The sequence below is a fragment of the Alligator mississippiensis genome, chromosome 4, assembly GCF_030867095.1.
Source record: "Alligator mississippiensis isolate rAllMis1 chromosome 4, rAllMis1, whole genome shotgun sequence".
Classification (NCBI taxonomy): domain Eukaryota; kingdom Metazoa; phylum Chordata; order Crocodylia; family Alligatoridae; genus Alligator; species Alligator mississippiensis.
In genome coordinates, this window is record NC_081827.1 from 185597778 (window position 1) to 185617881 (window position 20104).

General features: G+C 41.8%; 1 protein-coding gene and 1 long non-coding RNA gene across 12 annotated transcripts in view; one reads left to right on the plus strand and one right to left on the minus strand.

Annotated features, from left to right (window-relative positions):
• The window catches only part of IQCA1 (IQ motif containing with AAA domain 1), a 192448-nt gene that overhangs the window by 66426 nt on the left and 105918 nt on the right, over positions 1 to 20104 (minus strand). For all 5 annotated transcript variants that reach the window (XM_014594399.3, XM_059727177.1, XM_019492023.2 and 2 more), the window contains exons 8-9: positions 10250 to 10387; positions 124 to 199 (exon numbers count right to left, since the gene is read on the minus strand). In XM_014594399.3, coding sequence (XP_014449885.1) covers positions 124 to 199; positions 10250 to 10387 — 214 coding nt within the window. The remainder of the gene's footprint in view (positions 1 to 123; positions 200 to 10249; positions 10388 to 20104) is intronic.
• The window catches only part of LOC106738522 (uncharacterized), a 137720-nt gene that overhangs the window by 40454 nt on the left and 77162 nt on the right, over positions 1 to 20104 (plus strand). For 4 of the 7 annotated variants that reach the window (XR_009462059.1, XR_009462057.1, XR_009462058.1 and 1 more), the window contains 3 exons: positions 2231 to 2348; positions 4093 to 4202; positions 6157 to 6248. This is a non-coding gene — a long non-coding RNA (uncharacterized LOC106738522). Of the gene's footprint in view, positions 1 to 2230; positions 2349 to 4092; positions 4203 to 6156; positions 6249 to 10075; positions 10189 to 20104 lie in introns of all 7 variants that reach the window. The other 3 variants (XR_009462060.1, XR_009462063.1, XR_009462062.1) reach the window with 3 other exon arrangements.

A 20104-nucleotide genomic window follows, 5' to 3' on the forward strand; every position in this document is an offset into this window, starting at 1 on the left:
CGAAATTTGAACATGTGTAATGTTCTAAAACTTGGGCATTAAGGTTATTTTGATATTACATATCCAGTCTAAGTTCAGTTGAAAGATTAGTTCAGCTATGATGATGTTCATTTTTCTACTGACCTTTGTACCAGTTGTTTCCTTCTTCCATTATAGGAAGAAAATTACTAGGAGCCATTTTCCAACCTTCCTTTTCTTCCTGAACAAAGAAAATATAGAATGTTATTTAATTAATTACTGAATATAAAGTATTTATTAAAAATAAGTTGGTGGTATAAAGAAAGCTGGTATCAAGCATAGTTTTAATTCAGATGTGATGACTAAAAACCTGTTTGGTCAAAATTACTGGATAAGGCATAGAATGAATTCATAATAATCTTCCAGCTTATTACAGGCTAATATTTTTGTAATTATATTAATTACTAGAGCTGGTAAAAAACTGGATTTCCTATCTCTTGAGACCCCCCCCCCCCAGGATTTTGACATTTCATTAAATCTTGAATTGGGCACAAAAGCAGGAGTCTTGGAATCTTTGCAAAACAAAACATTCAAAATACTTGATGTTAACTCAGAGTTTTAGATTTCCTGTCACATTTTAACAAAGATATTATCTTCCTGAAAAATGTTTTATTTTAATTTACTCAGCATTTTCTAATGGATAAAAAACCCTGCTTTTGTATTTTTTTTTATTTTTTTTTTTACCAACTCTGTGGGTGCATCTACATGTGAAATTAATGCAAATAAATAAACTCTGGTGCATACTGTACCAAAGTTGATTGCTCCCAGGTGCCACGTCTTCATGTGCGCCTGGGACTGCAGCATGTTGAGCTGGGGCAGAGCAGCCCTGGCTGGCACGAGGCATGGGGGGTCAGCCTGCCAGCCTGGGGCTGCTCTGACCCCACTCAATGTGCTGTGGAGGGGCTGGCTGGGGCACATGGGTGCTCCAGTGTGGGGCTAGCTAGCAGGCAGTCCTGCAATGAAGCACCCTCATGCCCCAGCCAGCCCTGTCAGCATCTACACATTGCCGATCACTAAAGAATGCTGCTGAAGGATAGTACTACTTCTATTTACAAGTACTAACCTATGGTGGAGTTAAATAGTTTCCTGTGGCCTAATAGGGCCTCACATGTAGACAGTTAGACTTTACTGTGGAGCTAATTAGGCAGCTCCACAGTAAGCATCTTATGTCCACAGTAAGCATCTTATGTACATGTGCCCTGTTAGATCTTAAGGATACAGACAAATATAAGAATTGCAGCAGTATCAAATGAGACCAATATGGACCATTGCAATGTAGCAGTACAACTGTAGCAAAGCCATTGAAACTTTAACTCTGTTTCATTAAGAGTTAAAGTTACAGAGTTTTAGTAAACTTTAGTGTATTGACATGGGATTATGTGCTTGAACACTTAAATCATAACAGCTGAGCGTGCCCTTGTGTGGCAAGTACCTCTCCTAATTTAAAATGCTTAAAAGTTACTTTTGTCCATAGTTTTAGTGTCATAATAATCATTGCTCATGGGGAAAGTAGAGGATCCTTGTTTGAGTTTTTAGAAAGGATGTATGGTGAAAAGGATCAGTGAGTGCATAATCTTACAAAAACAGTGGACAGCATGGGCAACTGTACTGAAGAACAATGCAAGCATGAGAATTCAAGGATGGAACTTAAATTTCCTGGTGCTTTGACTGACTTCCCAGCATCTGCAGAGCTTAAGATCTGAGGATCCATATTTGGATCTCCTGAGTATGCAATATTCAGCCCTTTTCTATTGCTACTGATATTTAGAATAGTTTGAGTGATTTTATACTCTGAAGAAAACAATATTTCAACTATTAAGGTGTAACATATTCAAATGGATTTGTTTAAAGTAATTGTGCATATAAAGAACCATGACAATGACGATAGGCTTATATAGTCTTTCCTTACCTATATTAACAGTGTAAGTATTTTTATTACAGTGATAGAAAGATAAAGGGTTCTTTTTTCTGAAGTCAATTTAATATTATGCCTTTTATCCATCTGCATTCAGATAATAGAATAACTAAGGAATCAATGTTAACAGTAGTTAGGTACCTCGAACCAACAATATAGGTTTTGGTTTGGCTACAGATATGGGAATAAGTTGGCTGAAAATTAAATGTGCTCAAATCTTTCCATAGGCAGAGCTGTATTGGGAATGCAAGGCTGTGAAGAATCTCAGTTGTTTTCCACTGGTTTATTTGAATGCAGGTTTCTGCTACTATGAGAAGATTCTAATGGCGAATTTCCTTGATGGCTCCATCCTACTTACTACGGTGAGAAGAAATTTAAAAATATCATCACTATGCTCATCTTGTTTTATGAACAGGTCAGTATACAGCACATTACTATGTTAAATAGTTCCAAATGGTTAAACGTATGTCTTGGAAACTCGCAGGAATGAAACAGTTATAAAGAGCAATTATACAAGGCTAGGTTTCTGTTATTTCTTTCTTAGTGCCCAATGGGAAATCAGATCAACACCTTACAGAGATGAAAATGAAGTTACTTTGATTTTAAATGCCCATTTCTAAAGATCACTATCAGACTTCAGGAATATTTAAATTTCCTTTTGGGTTCACAACTTTGTTTTCTTAAACTGAAATTATGAACAAGGCTTTTTTTGACTGCATCGCTATGACTTACAGCCTACACTTATTTTAATAAGGGTCCTGCTGTTAGAACTTTTCAAAATACTTCTCAACTGCTCTTCAGCACTGTTTTTTTTTTGCAGTACTGTAGCCCAGGAAATAATGTGCCCTTTGTTCTTTTTCAATGAGCCACAGAACACCTGATATAATGGCCTAGAATTTACTTGACAGCAGCTGGGGTGGCAGAGGAGAGCTATAAAGCCCCCAGAGTTCTGTATATAACAAGATATAAACCCCCCAGGGCTCTGTACTGATCTCTTCTTTCAAATCTTCAAAATTTTATTCTAAGAATGAACTATGGCTGTGATAAAATTGGGATGTGTTTTTTTGGTATCACTTTATCTTCTGAAAGATGAGAAGCAAAAGAGGAATTGTTTTATTGCAGAAAAGATTTGGCAGTTCTGTTGTTTAAGTTCATAGGAAAGCAAGTTTCATCTCAATTTTTGAAGCTAAGATTTAGTTTAGAAAGATGACATACAATCCCAACTGGCTGAAGAGATGCATGAATAGTCAGTGCTATCCCAAAGTCTACAGCACCATAACCACCCCTAGCAGGTTATGCAACTAACAAAAAAAATCTCCAGGTGAGAAGCTGAAGAGCCACATGTACCTTGAGAGCTGCTGACTGAGTATTGCTGATTATGGGTCATGGATCTAACCATGTTTTCTCCTGAACTTTTTCCTGATGATTTAAAAGCTGGTGTACTAAAAGGATCCTGTTCTGTAGCATGTACAGTAGAGAGGATTCTTTCAGATAGGCTGAGGAACAGGAGGTAGACATAATGGGGATCTTGGTTGGGGCAGTTTGGAAGAGTGGCAGAAAGGAAGGCTTCAGAAAAACAGTTTAATGCGATTTTAATTTCTTTAAACTTTCCTTGAGTGAAGAGCTACAATAAATTTTAAACTAATTTTTCACTTAGGACAATATTATGGCCTGCATGGAAGGGATGGGCAGAGTAGAAAGTTGCAGTGTGGCAGTGCTCTGTAGTAGTAAAAGTCATTTGGGTTGACTTAGGCAAAGGTCTCTGAGAGCAGAAGCTTGGTAACATGGGGTGTTGCGCATATTACAAACAAGCTGCCCAAAGGCTGGCTCAGACTTTCTGGCTGAAGGAGAAAAACTGTCCTTCTTGCCTCTTTGGCCATGTCTCTACTGCCTCTCTAATGAGCCTGGGACTGCTGAGAATCAAGACCTGCCCGTTTGCTCCTACTCTTCGCATGACCAAGCAGAGCTATTAGGCAGCATAGACATCTTAGATTGGCCCTGAATTTACACTGGTAAACATGCCTGACACAGAGCAACTGAGAGTGATACTGGGGCATGTACTTGGGACCACTCTAAGATATTTACTATGCCCAACTAACAAGCTTGAGTGAATATGGACTGGGGAAAAAGTGGTTATTTTTGTTTGTTTTTCTACACAGATTCACGTATTCACAGAAGTTTAGGGCTGGAAGGAACTTCATGAGATCATCAGGTCCAGCCCCCCTGTTCTGGGCAGGAAAGACTAGTGGCGTCAGATAACCCCAGCAAGGTATGTGTCCAGTCTCCTTTTGAAGATCTCCAAGGTAGGTGCCTGCACCACCCACACTGGGAAGTCTATTCCAGGATCTGGTCACATGAACCCTGAAGAAGTTTTTCCTTATAACAGACCCCTGCAGTGTCAGGCACAATCACTACAGCCAATGAGGGATTTACCTTATATTGAGTGTCCTAGGGGTTAAGGTCACAGGCCAACAGGAAGGGACAAATACAAGTACATAGGCAACCAAAGTATAACAACATACACTTAGAGGGCAAGTAAATAGGTAGTGGTCAGTACTGCTGGGGTACATACATTCAGCACATAGGGTCCCATGCCCACCTCTGGAGGTGTCCCCAAGAACCAGCCTTTAGTCCAGAGTTGCTCTGTGCAGGTCTGTAGGTCGGGGATCATGTGCAGTCAGTCTGTGGCTCCCCTACACTGTGCAGAGGTTTTACTCTCCTTCAGTCCATCTCAGAGCAGGCACCATGGCCCCCAGGCACCCTGGCTCATTGCCAGTCAGGGCTCAGAGGTATTCCCCCTTCCCCAAGGTTTTCTGGGATTTGCAGTCCAGAAGCAGGGCTCTGCAGGGTTTCTTGTCACTTCCTCTTCCTGCTTCCAGGTGTCTCTGGGATTTGTAGTCCATGGTCAGTCAGCAGGACTCCACAAGGTTGCTCTCCTTGTGTCACACACTCATATCACATTTTCAGTGCACACAATGCATTACATTACAAAATGCATACATTATAACTTCTTCAGGGGATGTTTATGACCGTTGCTCCTGGTTTTCCCCTGGAGCGCTTTGGTGAATAGTTGTTCACCTAGCCCCTGATGCTCTCCCCTGATATATTTGTAAGCTGCCACCAAATCCCCTCAAAGTCTTTTCTCTTCTAGGCTGAATAGTTCCATATCTATCAGCCTTTCCTCGTATGACTTGCTCTTCAGGCCTCTAATCATGAGTGGCTCTTCTCTGGACTCTCTCAAGCTTCTCCACATTCTTCTTTAAGTGCGGCACTCAGAACTGGATGCAGTACTCCAGCTGCAGTCTCACCAATGCCGAGTAGAGCAGGAGAATAACTTCCTTAATTTTGCTTGAGATGTATCAATTGATGCATGCCAGTGTATTGTTTGCTGTGCTAACTGTAGCGCATCACCGAGCCTGTAAGTTTGTTGCAGATTTTTCCTCCCCAGGTGGAGCACTTTATACTTCTCATTGTTGAACAGCATCTGGTTCTGATCCACCTGTTTAACTAATCTGTCTATGTCTGCCTGGACCTAGTGGTAGTCCCAGGGTTGGCAGGGAGATGCTGCAAGTATGTCCTTAGGGTCAAGTGCAGACACTGGTACTGTATTCTCCTGGTTCTTGCATGATGAGAGAAGGGGACCTCATGAAGTTCAGGAGCCAAAGATTGTGATGAAGATTGTATTCCTTCTTACCCCAGTTTCCTACCCAGGCAGACTGAGCTGCTAACCTTTGTAATTTGTTGTTCCATATCAATCAAAAAGACTTTGGAAAAATGTAATTGTGCTGCTGCTTTCAAGTTGAAACAAATTCTGGCTTGAAAAATGACTTGAAAAGTTGCTGTACAAGTTAATTTTAGAATCCTTTACAACCTATTATAACTTTATTGACATCTGTCCCTCTGATCACTACCCCTTGATCCTCATCCATGTGGGCACTAATGACTTGGCCAGGAATAGTCTGGACTGTGTCATGAGAGACTATAAGGCTCTGGGGGCCAAGCTTAGGGAGACAGGAGCACAGGTAGTTTTCTCATCTGTTCTTCTGGTGAGCAGACAGCACCACGAGGCCTGCATCGGAGAGGTCAACCAGCAGCTTCAGAGCTGGTGTTATTGGGTGGGCTTCAGATTCTTCAATCACTACCCACACTTCTGTGCATAACATATGCTAGGGCAGGATGGGCTACATTTCTCCCCGAAAGGTTAAGCGTGTCTTCTCTTCCAGGTTGGCTAATCTCAAATGGTGAGCTTTAAACTAGGTTCATGCAGGAGGACACTTTGACATCAAGCCAGGTGACTCGAGTAGGAACAACCCAGGTAAGTGACAAGGGCCTGGGCAAGCTTGGAAACAAGAGGGCAGCATGAACACCCATAGGAGGTCTCACTTGCCTCTACACAAATGCTAGAAGTATGGGGAATAAGCAGGAGGAACTCGCCCTCCTGTTAGCTAGCAAAAACCCAGACCTGGCTGGGCTTACAGAAACGTGGTGGGATTCTACCCATGACTGGGCAGTAGCCATCAAGGGCTGTAGGTTGTATAGATGGGATAGAGTAGGGAAAAAAGGAGGGGTGGGTTATAGCTCTCTATGTTAAAGCGCAGTACACATCCTCGATGATCAGGATGGGTTCAGAAGTGGGGCAAACAGGCATTCTGGGTTAGAATGCAAGGGGGTCGGGGGGAAAGGGACTTCTTAGTGGGCGTTTACTACAGACCACCCAACCAGGGGGATGAGCTGGACCTGGAATTTTCAGGTCAGCTCACGGAAGCTTTAAGGACAAGGGATGTGGTTGTCATGGGTGACCTAAACTACCCAGACATCTGCTGGGAGGACCAGTCAGCCAGGTCTGAATGCTCGTGGGTTATAGCCTGCATACAGGACCTCCACCTAACCCAGGAAGTACACAATCCCACCAGAGGAAATGCCTTGCTGGTCTTGGTCCTTGCCACAGGTGATGATGACCTGGTGAGGGATCTGGGGGCGCTTGACTACCTAGGTGTTAGTGACCATCGTCTGCTGGAATTTACTATCTGGTGCAGGGTGGTGAAAGCAAGCAGTAAGGCAAAAGTCCTTGACTTCAGGAGGGCCGACCTGAATGAGCTAAGCAGTTTAGTAAGACAGACATTGGGGACTCAGAGCCTCAATTAGATGGGAATCCAGGACAAGTGGTTGTTTCTTAAGGAGACAATCCTTTGGGACTGACTCCCTCTGGGCTCAATGCTAAAAAGTCCCCTTGGCTCAGTAAAGGCATCCAGGAAGGCCTGAGGGCAAAACAGGTGGCATACAATCAGTGGAAGCAAGGGGCTATCATCAAGGAAGATTACATCTCTGTTGCTCATGATTGTAGGGAGGTGGTTAGGAAGGCCAAGGCAGAGATGGAACTAGGGCTGGCGACCAGAATTAAGGATAACAAAAAGTCCTTTTTCAAATACTTAGGGAGTAAGAAGAAGGCACCAGGTAAAGTGGGCCCCCTACAGGACAGGCTTGGCAATCTGGTGATTGCAGCAAAGGAAAAAGCTGATCTCTTCAATTATTTCTTTGCCTCCATATTTCTGAGCAGGGACCAGGACAACTTCTCCTCTAGGATTATGGACAGGCTCAGGGGACACAATGCCATGCCTAGGGTCAGGGATGACCTAGTTAGGGAACTTCTGGAGGGGCTGGATGTGTTTAAATTGGCAGGTCCAGATGCTCTTCACCCAAGGGTACTGAGGGAATTGGCAGAGGTCATAGCAGGGCCCCTCGCATGGCTGTATGAGTGCTCATGGTGCTCTGGCCAGGTCCCAGAGGACTGGAAAAAGGCCAATGTGGTCCCATTTACAAGAAGGGGAGAAAGGAGGACCTGGGTAACTATAGGCCAGTTAGTCTCACCTTGGTCCTTGGGAAGACCTTTGAGAAAATTATCAACGGGCACATCTGCTGGGGCCCAGCATGGGAGGTAATGCTGAGGGGCAACCAACACGGGTTCACTGCGGGCAGATCCTGCCTGACTACCCTTGTTTCCTTTTACGACCAGGTCACAAAGTCCTTGGATGTGGGCATTGAGGTGGATGTCGTCTACCTGCCCTTCAAGAAGGCCTTTGACACTGTTTCTCACTCCATTCTCATTAAAAAACTAAGCGACTGTGGCATTGATGCCTACACAGTCAAATGGGTGGCAAATTGGCTTGATGGTCACATCCAGAGAGTGGGGGTGGACGGATCATTTTTTCACCTGGAGGGATGTGGGTAGTGGAGTTCCCCAGGGCTTGGTCCTTGGGCATATGCTATTTAACATCTTTATCAGTGACTTGGAGGTGGGCACAGAAAGCACACTGTCCAAATTCGCTGATGACACAAAGATGTGGAGAGAAGTGGGCACACTGGAGGGAGGGGACAGAATCCAACTAGATCTAGACAGGTTACAGAGGTGGACAGATGAGAATAAAATGGAATTCAATGCGGACAACTGCAAGGTGCTGCATCTAGGGAGAAGGAACCTGTAGCACACCTATAGGGTGGGGAACACCCTTCTCAACAACACAGTGGCTGAAAGGGATCTTGGAGTCATTGTTGACTCCAGGATGGACATGAGCCACCAATGCAAGGAAACAGTCAGTAAGGCAACCGCACCTTGTCGTCACAAGCATGTCTAGGGAGGTGATCCTCCCCCTTTATGCGGCGCTGGTCAGGCTGCAGTCGGTGTACCCTAGAAACTATGAAACTATGAATATCTTAATATAAGCTATACACAATTTGTTAATAAAGAGTGCTCCTAAAGTACAGGATCAGAATCTGATGATAATATCTATATTAGATGGATTAACACTTTCTTGCTTCACTTTGTGTAGTTCTTGGCTGCTTAGTATAGTTTCAGCCAGCTTGAATATTACCTTGTAAAAAATACTTTGTTTTATGAATCTTGGAGTCAGAGCTAAAATTTAACTTCTGTTCTGAAGAGCGTTCGGTGAGGTATGCCTTGGCCCTAGGAGGTTCCCTTCTTTCTGACACTCTGTGATCATGAGCATAAAGACTAAAGGTTAATGGTATTTGCAAAATAGTGAAATCATTTGAACTTTGTTTACCCTTAAAGTTAATGAGAAACAAAAGTTGCCATTTCAGCAGAAGTCCAAAATTCCAATTTCAGAGTGTTTTTAATTAAGATAATACTGTTATGGTACTTCACAATCTTCTAATGAGTGTATCATTTATCAGGTGTCTTCTTCTATGGGTCTGCTCTTGAAAAAATTTAGAGAATAACCATGGAAAAACAAACTCCAAAAGTACAAGCCTTTGGAGGAATATAGATTCTAGGCAGCTTTATTAGCAGAGAAGTAAACCTTATCCACAGGGGTGTCAACACATTGGTTTACTTTGCATGAGACAGGGTGTGTCTACATGTGTATTTACATTCGCCTAAACTTAATGTGCCTTTGCTTAAGGCGCATTAAGGTGATTTATGTGTGCGCCTACATGTGGACGCACTAATGTGCATTAAGGTGCATTAAATTTAGGCATGAATAGCTAAGTTGCATTAGCACATGTGCAGATGCGCTAATGCGCATTAACACAGTGTGTATTTATTGCACATAGTGTTAATGTGCATTAGGGTGTTTACACGTGCGCTAATGCGACTTAGCAATTCACACCTTAAAAATGGCAATTTGAGGCTACGCCTGCTTAAGAGGCACATGCAGATTGTGCCCACACAGTTTTCATTAAGTAAATTGGAATTAAAAATCAGTTAAAAATATGGGCAAGTGTGCAGACCAGATTGACAAAATGGAAATAGTGTCCTTGTTTCACAGTATAGGCATCTGCCCCCAGCCAGGATGCTGGTATTTCCATTTTCTGAGAGAAGTGGTAGCAGTAGCTAACTTTGCCATAAGTACTCCACAAGCTGAAGTGGAAAAGCTTGGGCACAGGAAGTTGGCTGGGAAAAGCATACACTGCTATAAAACCTGTTAAAAGTCTCTAAATGTCTTTCCCCCCATCTCTGCACCTGGAGTAACACTCTCTGTTTATCAGCATTCCATAGCCAGAAGTCATCCAGCCGCTGAGACAGATATATGTAGCTCCAAAAACATACATTCCTCTTATCATTAAGGCTCTGCTTGTGGAAGTTCTAACAAAAACCCTGTCTCCACTGTCACCACTTATTTGCAGTAATATGTGTGAGGACCTCATCCACTCCCACCCCTTCTATAACTGGGCCTGAAGCTCTGATGGCATGTCTACAGTGAATAAACAGAGTTAATGGTGACAGGTGGATTACACAGGTTTGGAGATACCATTGCTTTAACAAATTACTAAACAAACTTATACTGTATAATGCCTTACATTAGCCTTCTTTTCTTGTTTCTCTTTTCCTTTTTCTTTCCCTTTCTTCTTTTTCTCCTTTTCTTTTTTCCCCTTTTTCCCCTTGTCTTTGGATTTTTTCTGTAGTTCTTCTTCTTTAGCAGCCAGTTCAGCAGCAACCTGGAAGAGAATCAAAAGAACACATGAGGCCATCCTCATGTTGTTAGAAATACAAGGTATAATGAAGACATGTATAAAGTGTAGGGATCAGAACAGGGGATACTTTTTACTGCTTGAAATAAATTTTCACTTTCAGAAAGGGTTATGACCTGATATTTCCTTCCTTCAGTTTCATGTTCCTGGGCTTTTCATTAGTTGATCTATATTTCACAAAGTTGTGTATGGGTAAGTGGCTCTCAGTGAGTATAAATTGACTGTTTTTTGCTCATTTGAAATAAATAAAATGTAACTATGAAGTGCTCATCCTATGCTTTGTGTACCTAATCATAAATTTCAAACAGAAAATCAGCAAAGGATGGCCATAAAGGTATCCACCTTGATCCACTCCCTCTGTAATAGTGCTAGAGAAGAAATAAAAAAGGTATGTTTTGTAGTGTAAAGCTAACAAATCTGGGTTTTGGCAGACCACTGAGCGGGGTAAGGAGGAGGCATGTGTGTGGGGTGGGGGATGGGGGATGTGGAAAACAGGTTCCAAACCAGCAAATCCTTCAGAAAGCATAGCCTACCTACAGCCCCATCATATATATGAGGGGGCACCAGCTGGAGAGCTTTTACTGATGTCAGCTGTGGCAATATTTCATGGTAGAGAGGTGATTTCTGAGGTCATTTGGGGCTTTATAGGGTAAAAGCAAATTTTTGAATTCCACCTGGAAACATAACATGCCAATGGTACATAACTCTAGACTTGGATCATTCTTCCAATTTGATCTAGTGTTTCTAAAGCAGACTGCTTTTATAAAGATTTCTTTTAGGAACGTATTGGAGGTGTAACATGGGTAGAATATTGACCCTCTCTTAAATCATATTTGGCAGAAGACAGATATTAGATAGAAATATAAATGCATAGCTTAGCTCCTCAGCTGGGCTAAACTAGTGTAGCTCCAAAATCACCAGAGCTATGTCAGTCAGCTGAGACTTGGTCCTTTACACTTGCTAGCCCTTTATTTTATTTCATTACCAATGATCTTGCACATTTTTCCATATGATTACCTGCATTTCTATGGCTTCTTTTCTTTCTGTAAGTTACTTCTTTTACTTTTTTTCCTGTTCATTTATATCGTTCCCCATATTTCTCATTTTGTTTCAGTTCCTTTTTATTCCCATATTCATTTTTTTTACTAGGCCTGAGAACCCTTCATAAATCTTCCCTCTATTTGAATTTCTAGGACAATAAAAGGCCACGTAGGATTTGCTTTCTCAGAATTCACCTCCTAAAGAGTTCAATGAATATTTGGGGTCTCAGTTTCAGTTAGCAGCAAGATAGTCACATGGCTTGTTTAATCAGTCTTCAGTTTTTAGTATAAAATGTTAGGGCACATGGCTTCCAAATCTGGGTCTTATGACTCTTTGTGCAATGTACTGAAATCTGGAACTGGTCCTTACTTTAGCAAATGCATTATTCCCAAGTGTAATCCCAGACTTCTGTCAACCACAGCTACTTTTGGATTCAAAATAGGTATTTAGTAACTGGTTTGCTATAGCCACATTGAATAACTGCCTTAAAAATTCAGCTAAATTCTTGTAATGCTGAATGATATTGGTCTTGGCTTCCTTACTTCTATACAAAAAATAGGCTATGCTAAGGAATAAACTAAAAAATGGAGTTGTAATGGAAAGCACCAAAGACTGCCATGTACACAGCAGCATTTGAAGAGAGGGCATATAGAGTCAAATTTACCTAGGAAAAGAAGGTTCTTCCACAATAAAGCATGTATTTACATCTCACTGTCCCTATGTTATAACATAGAAAATTTAAGGCAGTCCCATAAAAGAAGACTAGCAGAAATTTCAAAGGAAGAAGATTACATTTTCCATCCTAAATGGTAATGTCCCAGACAGATGAACTGAACATGACATTAGAAAATTGAACAAAGACTATTTCTTGTGGCAGGATTAGTGGCAGCAATGAAACAAAAGATCTGTGATACTAATGTTTGTTCACAGAAATAGATTTAAAAATGCTGACAATGCAGCAACATTAAAATAGGGAAAATGGAATATTTCCAAGGCTAAAATAAACATTTCCTATAACAGTAAAAATATTTGTTTTCTGAAGAATGCCTTTTAATGCATAAAAGATTGGGTAGGAGTAAGAAAGGGAGGAAAAAGACATAGCTATACATTGCAGTCAGTGAAATCTCATTAGATGATTTCCCCAAGCATTTCAAAATCTTACATTTAATTAAATATGGTAATTTGAACCCTAAGCACTGTTCAGTCATATCTTGCGGTGATAAGCAGTGAAGCATTTCATTTGCCTGCATAAATTAATAGATTGACTAGAGTCCAAAATAGATTTTTATTGTCCTAGCTGGGCTGTTGTATCCAAAACAAACAGAGCTACTTATAGTTTATCCCTGACTAGCGATAGTATGATGCCAGGAATCCAACCTTGAAACCTCTACCTCTAACTTTTCTTCTGACCACCTACAACAGGAGTTCTGGAGTGGGTTTATGTAATGGGTTTTATCAGTAACTATGCATGACATTTCCAAAAGGTTTTAATTTTAGGAATAACTTTGAGTTCGGTTCTGATTATTTAAAAAAATTAAATATCTCTAGACTGATTAAAGAAACTTGCTTATGTTTTATGAACATGAATAATGTGATACGGAAACAGTTTCTGTATTGGAGCTTGTAATGGAGTTGAATTGTGCTGTTCTATTAAGTTTGGCTCATTCTTATGCTGCTGAAAAATAGGAATCTTGGAGGGGGGCATTTTTTTTTGTTTTTAATGATGACTAGAGGAGCTGGTTGCAATTAATGATAAAAGAGCAAACTTTTCCCACTGCTCTTAGATGTTGAGACTCTTCACTATGTGAGACTGAATTCCAGTTTCTTGTGTGAATAGTCTTAAATTTTCTAGTCATGGATATCTTGAAACTCAATATACCTGAAATTAGCTGCAATCATTGCCAACAAATGTGTGATAAATATATTTTCCGCAGTTCAAAAGAAATAAAGGTAGTTCCTTATTTTCACAATGGTTAGCTACCAGAAAAGCACAGATAAATCTGCACTGCTCACATCTGAGAAATGTATACAATATATATGGGCTTTGTAAATTGTGTCAGTCGTGGTGGCATGGGTTACACAAATCTTCTTAAACCCTTGATACTTCCCTACATTGCCACATCTTTATTGCTATTGGTAACTCAAGTACTGTAGCTAAATTAAAATTAGATCTCATATGTCTACATGTGCTGCACTCATACATCTGATTATAAACTAGGTACAGCCTCAGATCAGTTCTGAGAGACCAGAGAATGGACAGTAATAACATAGAATAGACAAAGGATATCAAGCCCCAAAATATAGCTGTATCTTAGGTAGATTTTGCCAACTTCCAACAGATTCCTGGGATGTTTTCCTTTTTAACAGTTTGGCAACACCTGTACAGTTTTGCCATGCCAATAATTAATTGAGCTGAAACTACACAGCAAGTGACAAAGTACTTTCAGAACTTAGTGAAAGTCATCTTTTCCTTTTCTACATGAGGAGGAACATTTTCCTTCATATTTCTGAGAGATGACTTCTAGGGCTCTATTTCCACTGCTGCTCTGAGTGTTTATTAGAGATCCCTGAAAAGGGTGGATGGCAAAGTTGGGATGTAGCATAAAGTGGAACTGCATGTCCAACCTCTTACTGATGAGCAGGGATCCTGGTTCTCTCTGTTTAAAAATCCAAAATTCTCAGATAAAAATCCAAAATTATCTGATTAAAAAAAAAATAATATATATATATATATATATATATTTTTATCCAAAAATCCAAAAATATCCAAAAAGCCAAAATTATCGTATATATATATATATATATATATCCGATAATTTTGGATTTTTGGATATTTGGATATATATATATTAGGGGTGTGTGTGTATATGTATATTAGGTATCAGTTGAACACAATGTTTTATTGATTATATTTACAATTTTAAGGTAATTTGGAAGCCTACCAATGCCTCAGTCATTATACTAAAATAAATTCTAACTATGTACATATTTTGGTTTTTTATCATGGAAAATAAGAGCTCCTCCTGCCCCCTTTGCTTACCAGGACACGGGTCCAGCTGTGGCTGTTCCCCCACTACCTTGTGGTGCTGAACAGCCTTGATTATGCTGTGCCCCTCACTCCCAAGCCACAGCCCCCCCCATCCCTGCCAGTGCCCCTCACTCCTGACCCACAGTCTCCCACTATCCCAGCCCTGCTGGTGCCCTTCACTCTCAACCTGCTGCTCAATGTGTGTGGTGTGGGGCAGAGGTGTGTGGGGCAGGGGGCTGGGTGCCTGATGATAGGTGATACCATAGGTGATGCATCAGCAGGCACGTGCCCCCCCAGATAGGTGTGCCCACAGCAGGGCACAGGGCTGCAGCTTGTCCAGACCTGCACCAGGCAGCAGCCACCTCTGTAGCCCAGTGGCCGAGATGTGGCATGGGAGGGCAGAGCAGGGCGACAACACTTGCTCCTGCTGCTGCCGCTGCCACCCCCAGGACCCTCATGCCAGCTGTGCTTCCAGCAGCATGAGGAGTAATGGACCAGATGCGGGGGTGGTCGTGCTGCCCTCACCTCCACCCCCCCACCAGCCACTCATGCACCAGGCCATGGTTCTACCCCGGAATGGAGGTGGGATGGGGGGCAATGCGGGTGGCCTGACAGGAGTGGTGGTGGTGGGGGCTGGGCTATAGTGGCAGGGTAGAGCCATGGCCTGGCACATGAGCAGGTGGTGGTGGGAGGAGGTGAGAGCAGCATGGCCTCCCCCAGCCTAGTTCTGTTACTGCTTGCACTGTTGGTAGCATGGCTGGCACAGGGATTTTGGTGGTGGTGGCAGCAGCAGCGGCAGCAATGAGTCTTGCTGCCAAACTCTGCTGTCCTGCACTGGATCCTGCTCACTGGGCCACAGAGGTGGCTCCTGCTTGGTGCAGGTCTGGCCAGCCTGCAGCCCCATGCCTCACTGTGAGTGCACAAATCGGGAGGGGGAGGCATATGCCCCTGACTGGTTGCCTCTGGCACCCAACCCCTCCACGGGCGTGCATAAAGCAGTGGGCAGCTGAAACTCATGGTTTCCCATGTTTTTCTGCTGCCGCTGTGCAGCTGTGCTTGGAGCTGTGTGGCCGGTGGTAGCGGCATGGCGCGGGGTGGTGGTGGCCAGGTGGCACGCAGCCATTCCCAACCCCACTACTGTGCTGTTGTGGAGGCAGTGGCCATCACCGCTGGCATGGGAAGCCACTGCCGCTTGCCTGTGGGGCTGTCTGTGTGAGCGGTGATGGCCACTGCCTCCACAACCTCCTGCTGCCTCCACGGAGCCATGCTCGGAGCTGTGCGGCTGGTGGCAGCAGCACAGTGTGGGGTGGTGGTAGCGCATCTAGCCTGCAGAATCCTGACTGTTCTCATTTGTTGCTTAAATTAACTTATACATTGGATATTTCTGCAACTTAATTAATTAACTTATACATTGGATATCTTATACCTTAAGGGAATGGCTGTGTCAGTTTTTCATGGTATCTAAGGGCTCCTATACATGAGCGCAGAGGCTGCTCCGACGCACTGGAATTTTAGTTCATTGGAGCAGGCTCAATTAATTGAGTCTGCTGGAGTGTGGCAATTACCATGCTCCAGCAGCCTCCTGTGTCTCATGTATCAGTGTCCCCGTGCATTCAATGAGCTTTAGTTCAAGCACCCCCACCACTATTTTTAAGCATGGGAATGCTGATACACGAGATACAGTAGTGCTTTAATTAAAGCAGCCTACCTTGTGGGCAGGGTTAGAGAACACGCAGGTGGACTGGCAGCCTCTCTCTGCTAGACTGGCTCCAAAGTGGAGCTTGATTTTCCTCCTCCTCCTCCCCCCGATCAAACAGTGAATATTCTCTCCCTGTATAAATCCATTTCCGCCACTGTCCAAAACACGATATAGGCTAAATGGACCGATGGTCTGGCCCAGTATAGCACTTATGTTCTCAAAGCTGCACGTGGAAAGCTATTTCTCTACAAAAGCTGTCAAGTCAATCGTTCACTTTCTTAGGTATTCCAGTTTAAAAAGTGATCAAGTTATACATGAAGAATGCTGATGAACATTCAGAATGACTGCATTAATGTATAAAAAATGCAGTTCAAGATATGAAACTCTACAAATTGGAGTCTGTCATAGGCATAATGGGCATATCTGACGCACTGCTGTTTATAATTGTACAAACTGACACTGTGAATAGATTACTTTTGTTTCTTGGTGATTAATAATAATAATAATAACGATGATAATTTGTATTATGGCGCTGAAGAGATCACTCAGTTGTGAGCAGGCACATGTGTTTGTGCAATATCTATTACATATATTTTCCCCTCTTCCTCTTACTGCCAGCAGGTTACAAAATAGAAATTACAGCAGTTCAGAATTAACTTCCTAATTTCCCCACAAATTTAACCTGCAGGCCAAATCCCAGTAAATGGAGTTTTGTTTGATAAGCTACTGAATTTTGGAAGTAATTGTAGGAATAATATGATTTTTTTTTTAGATTGCAACTTTGATGATGGATTGATTTAAAAATAAAAAAGAATTAATTGGAGAAACAAACTGTATTCTTTTTGGCAGTAGTATAAAAACAAAGCCAAAAAATGTCACACATAATGATTATCTTCACAGAAGAATCTAAGAGACATTTGGGATAGAAAACTGAACCAGATGCAGTAAGATTACATTATCTTATCCCCTGAAGGGTCTGTGAAGAAATGGAGAAAAACCTTTTCTCAGCCAAGATAGCCAAACTACTTTACACTCCCCCCAAACCAAAAAAACCCCCTAAATCAGTAGGCAGAAAAAATCCTATTGGGACACCTTTGGAAAACTATTTATTTATTTATTTTTACTATTTCACCATTGTGAAATAGCTGTAAAAATTAGGTTAAAAGCCTGAAAGTTTATTTTTGTGCAGAAGGCCAAGTTTCATTATAAAGTCAAACAAGGTCATAGTTGTCAAGGGATAGAGAAATAAAAAAATGTATAGTAATGCAGTAATGGTTTGTGAAATGATTAATTTTTATTTTATGTTCCCCAATGTGCCTTTACCTAAGTCTTATAAAAAGTTCACTTTAAATACATTTCTATCTTGATTTTTCATGGTGCTTAACTTAAGAGTAACAAACCCATTCACAGAAAGTAATACATGCAAGAGATGAAAAACTGACCCCACTGAAGTTTACTGGTGAAACTCATATTAATTAAGCGGAGCCAGGATTTCTACTAGTACCTGAAAGTTGAATGAAAACAGTTGCCTTCAGACATACCCAATATGCAGACTGAGTCAGATGAGAAAAGGATATCTTATTTATGTGTTTGACATTCACATAGCAAATTCATTAACATATTGTAGTACCCTCTGTATAGAATAAATTTCATTTGACTATCTGGGAGACTATGGGACACATTTTGATCTCAGTTGCACTGGAGAAAAAAGAAGCCAGAAATATCTCTAAATCAGATATTTCCCACCATAAGTTTGCCAGTAGAAGTAGGTATATTTAAGTTCTAGGTATTTTTTTCTTTGTGCAGGGAGAAAGTAGGCAGTAAAACAGTCTCTCAAACTGTTTTTCTGGCTTTCCACTTCCTGTATTTACAATGCAAAGAGGAAGCAGATGCCCAAGAAACAACAAAATAAATGAGATATGAATCAAAAAGCTGGAGGGAAAAACTATTTTCCAGCATCTACTACAAACGTAGGTCTCGCTTTAGTACCATTTCTCTTCATAATTTATTTGTAAATTTTGTTTATTCTTGTTGTTGGCAGGTCTAATTATCCTTACGTCCCCTGAAGCCTTGTCTAGTAATAAGCTATACCTGCTGGGCAGCTCTCCTGCTGCTTAGAACAGGCAACAAAGCCCTCTTGACTCCAGCATATGTTTCTACTTTAAATCTGAAAAACTTAACAGACTGGTTGGTCATTCTGTCTGCAACAGAACAATAGAGACGCTTAGATACAGAGGGTGGCAGGCTGACCCTAGCAAACTGTGAACTTGATCAGTAGCTAAAGCAGGAGTATACCCAAAGTTCATTTGTAGGGAGTCATAGAGGGTCTTCATGTGATTATTTTCTTATTCTAAGCAAAGTAACTGGCTTTTACAGCGGTCTGCCTCATGCTAGACTATTTGCGGTCAAAACTGCAAAGATACTGCTGACATACCCCAGGCCCTTCCCTGCAATTTTCTAGAAAACTATTAAATACAAAAGAATGTTTTATTATATTTTCATTAAGTAAGAGTATCAGTTGCAGGCAGGTAATGCATACAATTATCTTTAGCAACTGGGAAACTTTATTTTAATAACTACAGAGGCCAGTGGGTTTTCCCCTAGCCCACTAATAGTCACCACTGGTTTACTCGGTAGGTCAGAATCTGTGTACTTGTGCTGGGTTTCCTAGTAATTTCCTCCCAACAGATTTATCATCCTACTAACATTGTTGTTGATGGAGAAAATGGTTCTGAGTGCCAACCTTTGCCTTTACTCCTCCAACTGGGCTTAATGATATTCTCCATGTGACATCGTGGTGACCAAGGAAAGAGATTACAAACATCTTTTATTAGTTAGAGAGGCCAAAAGAGGATTTTGACAGGAAAAACAACTAACAGGGGTTGCAAAAAGGTGTAAATTATATAAAGATCTCTCACTGTTACTTGTACTGTCTCTCACTTCTTTATGGCCCTCTTGGCAGCACATTAAAGCCCCTTAATCCTGGCCTCTATTAGAAACGTTTCTCTGGTTTAACTAAATAGATATTTAAGATCCAATAGGATTAGACTATTACAAATCTCCAATGTAGAAATACTCCAGTTTACTCCATATTAAAATAGTTTAGCTCAGGGGTGCTCAAACCCTGGCCCACAGATCAGTTCTGGCCTCTAGCATTGTCATCCAGCCCATGGGGTTCCCTGTGGGTCCTGAAATTTGGCAGGGTGGGAGTGTTGTCTCTGCTGCCAAATCTCTGTGCCTGTGGGGAGCCACAGGCCTTGCATGCTGGATCGGGTGCTCAATCCCAGTATCCAGGGTTGGGTGGGGGCAGGGCAGTGCCAGGCCCAGGGCCCAATCCTGACATATAGGGATGGAATGGGAAAGCGCTCAGGACCCAATCCCAGAGCTCAGGGCAGGGAGAGGGCAGGAACTGGACCCTGGGGATCAATCCTGGCCCATGGGGGCTACCCAAGGCCCTGCAGGGTCCAATCCTGGCACAGAGTTTAATCTGGCCCTTGGACTGGCCCCATGCCACTCATTTGGCCTGCAGGGCCAAAAGCTTGAGTACCACTGTTTTAGCTTAATTGAGTAATTTACTGATACAAACTAAACTGTTTTAAACTGGGGTTAAACCAGCTGAAACCTGTGTACATCAGTCTAACTGAACAGATTCAGTTAAATGCATGAAACTCTTATGAGACAACTGTGCTCATATGTCCCTTACACAAGGGGAAGTGAACAATGAAACAAGTGAAGCTTATTTGCTTGCTTACACAACTGAAGTCATTGCGATCCCAATAAGTTTTTTAATCATAAACTTCTTGAATGAAGAGCATATTATAAAATCACATTTGTATAGTAACGGAAGCTTTTGTTTCTCTCTAGTTTGGATCACAATGCATTCAGTTCTTTTTTTCAGGAGAGAAAGAGACTGTGA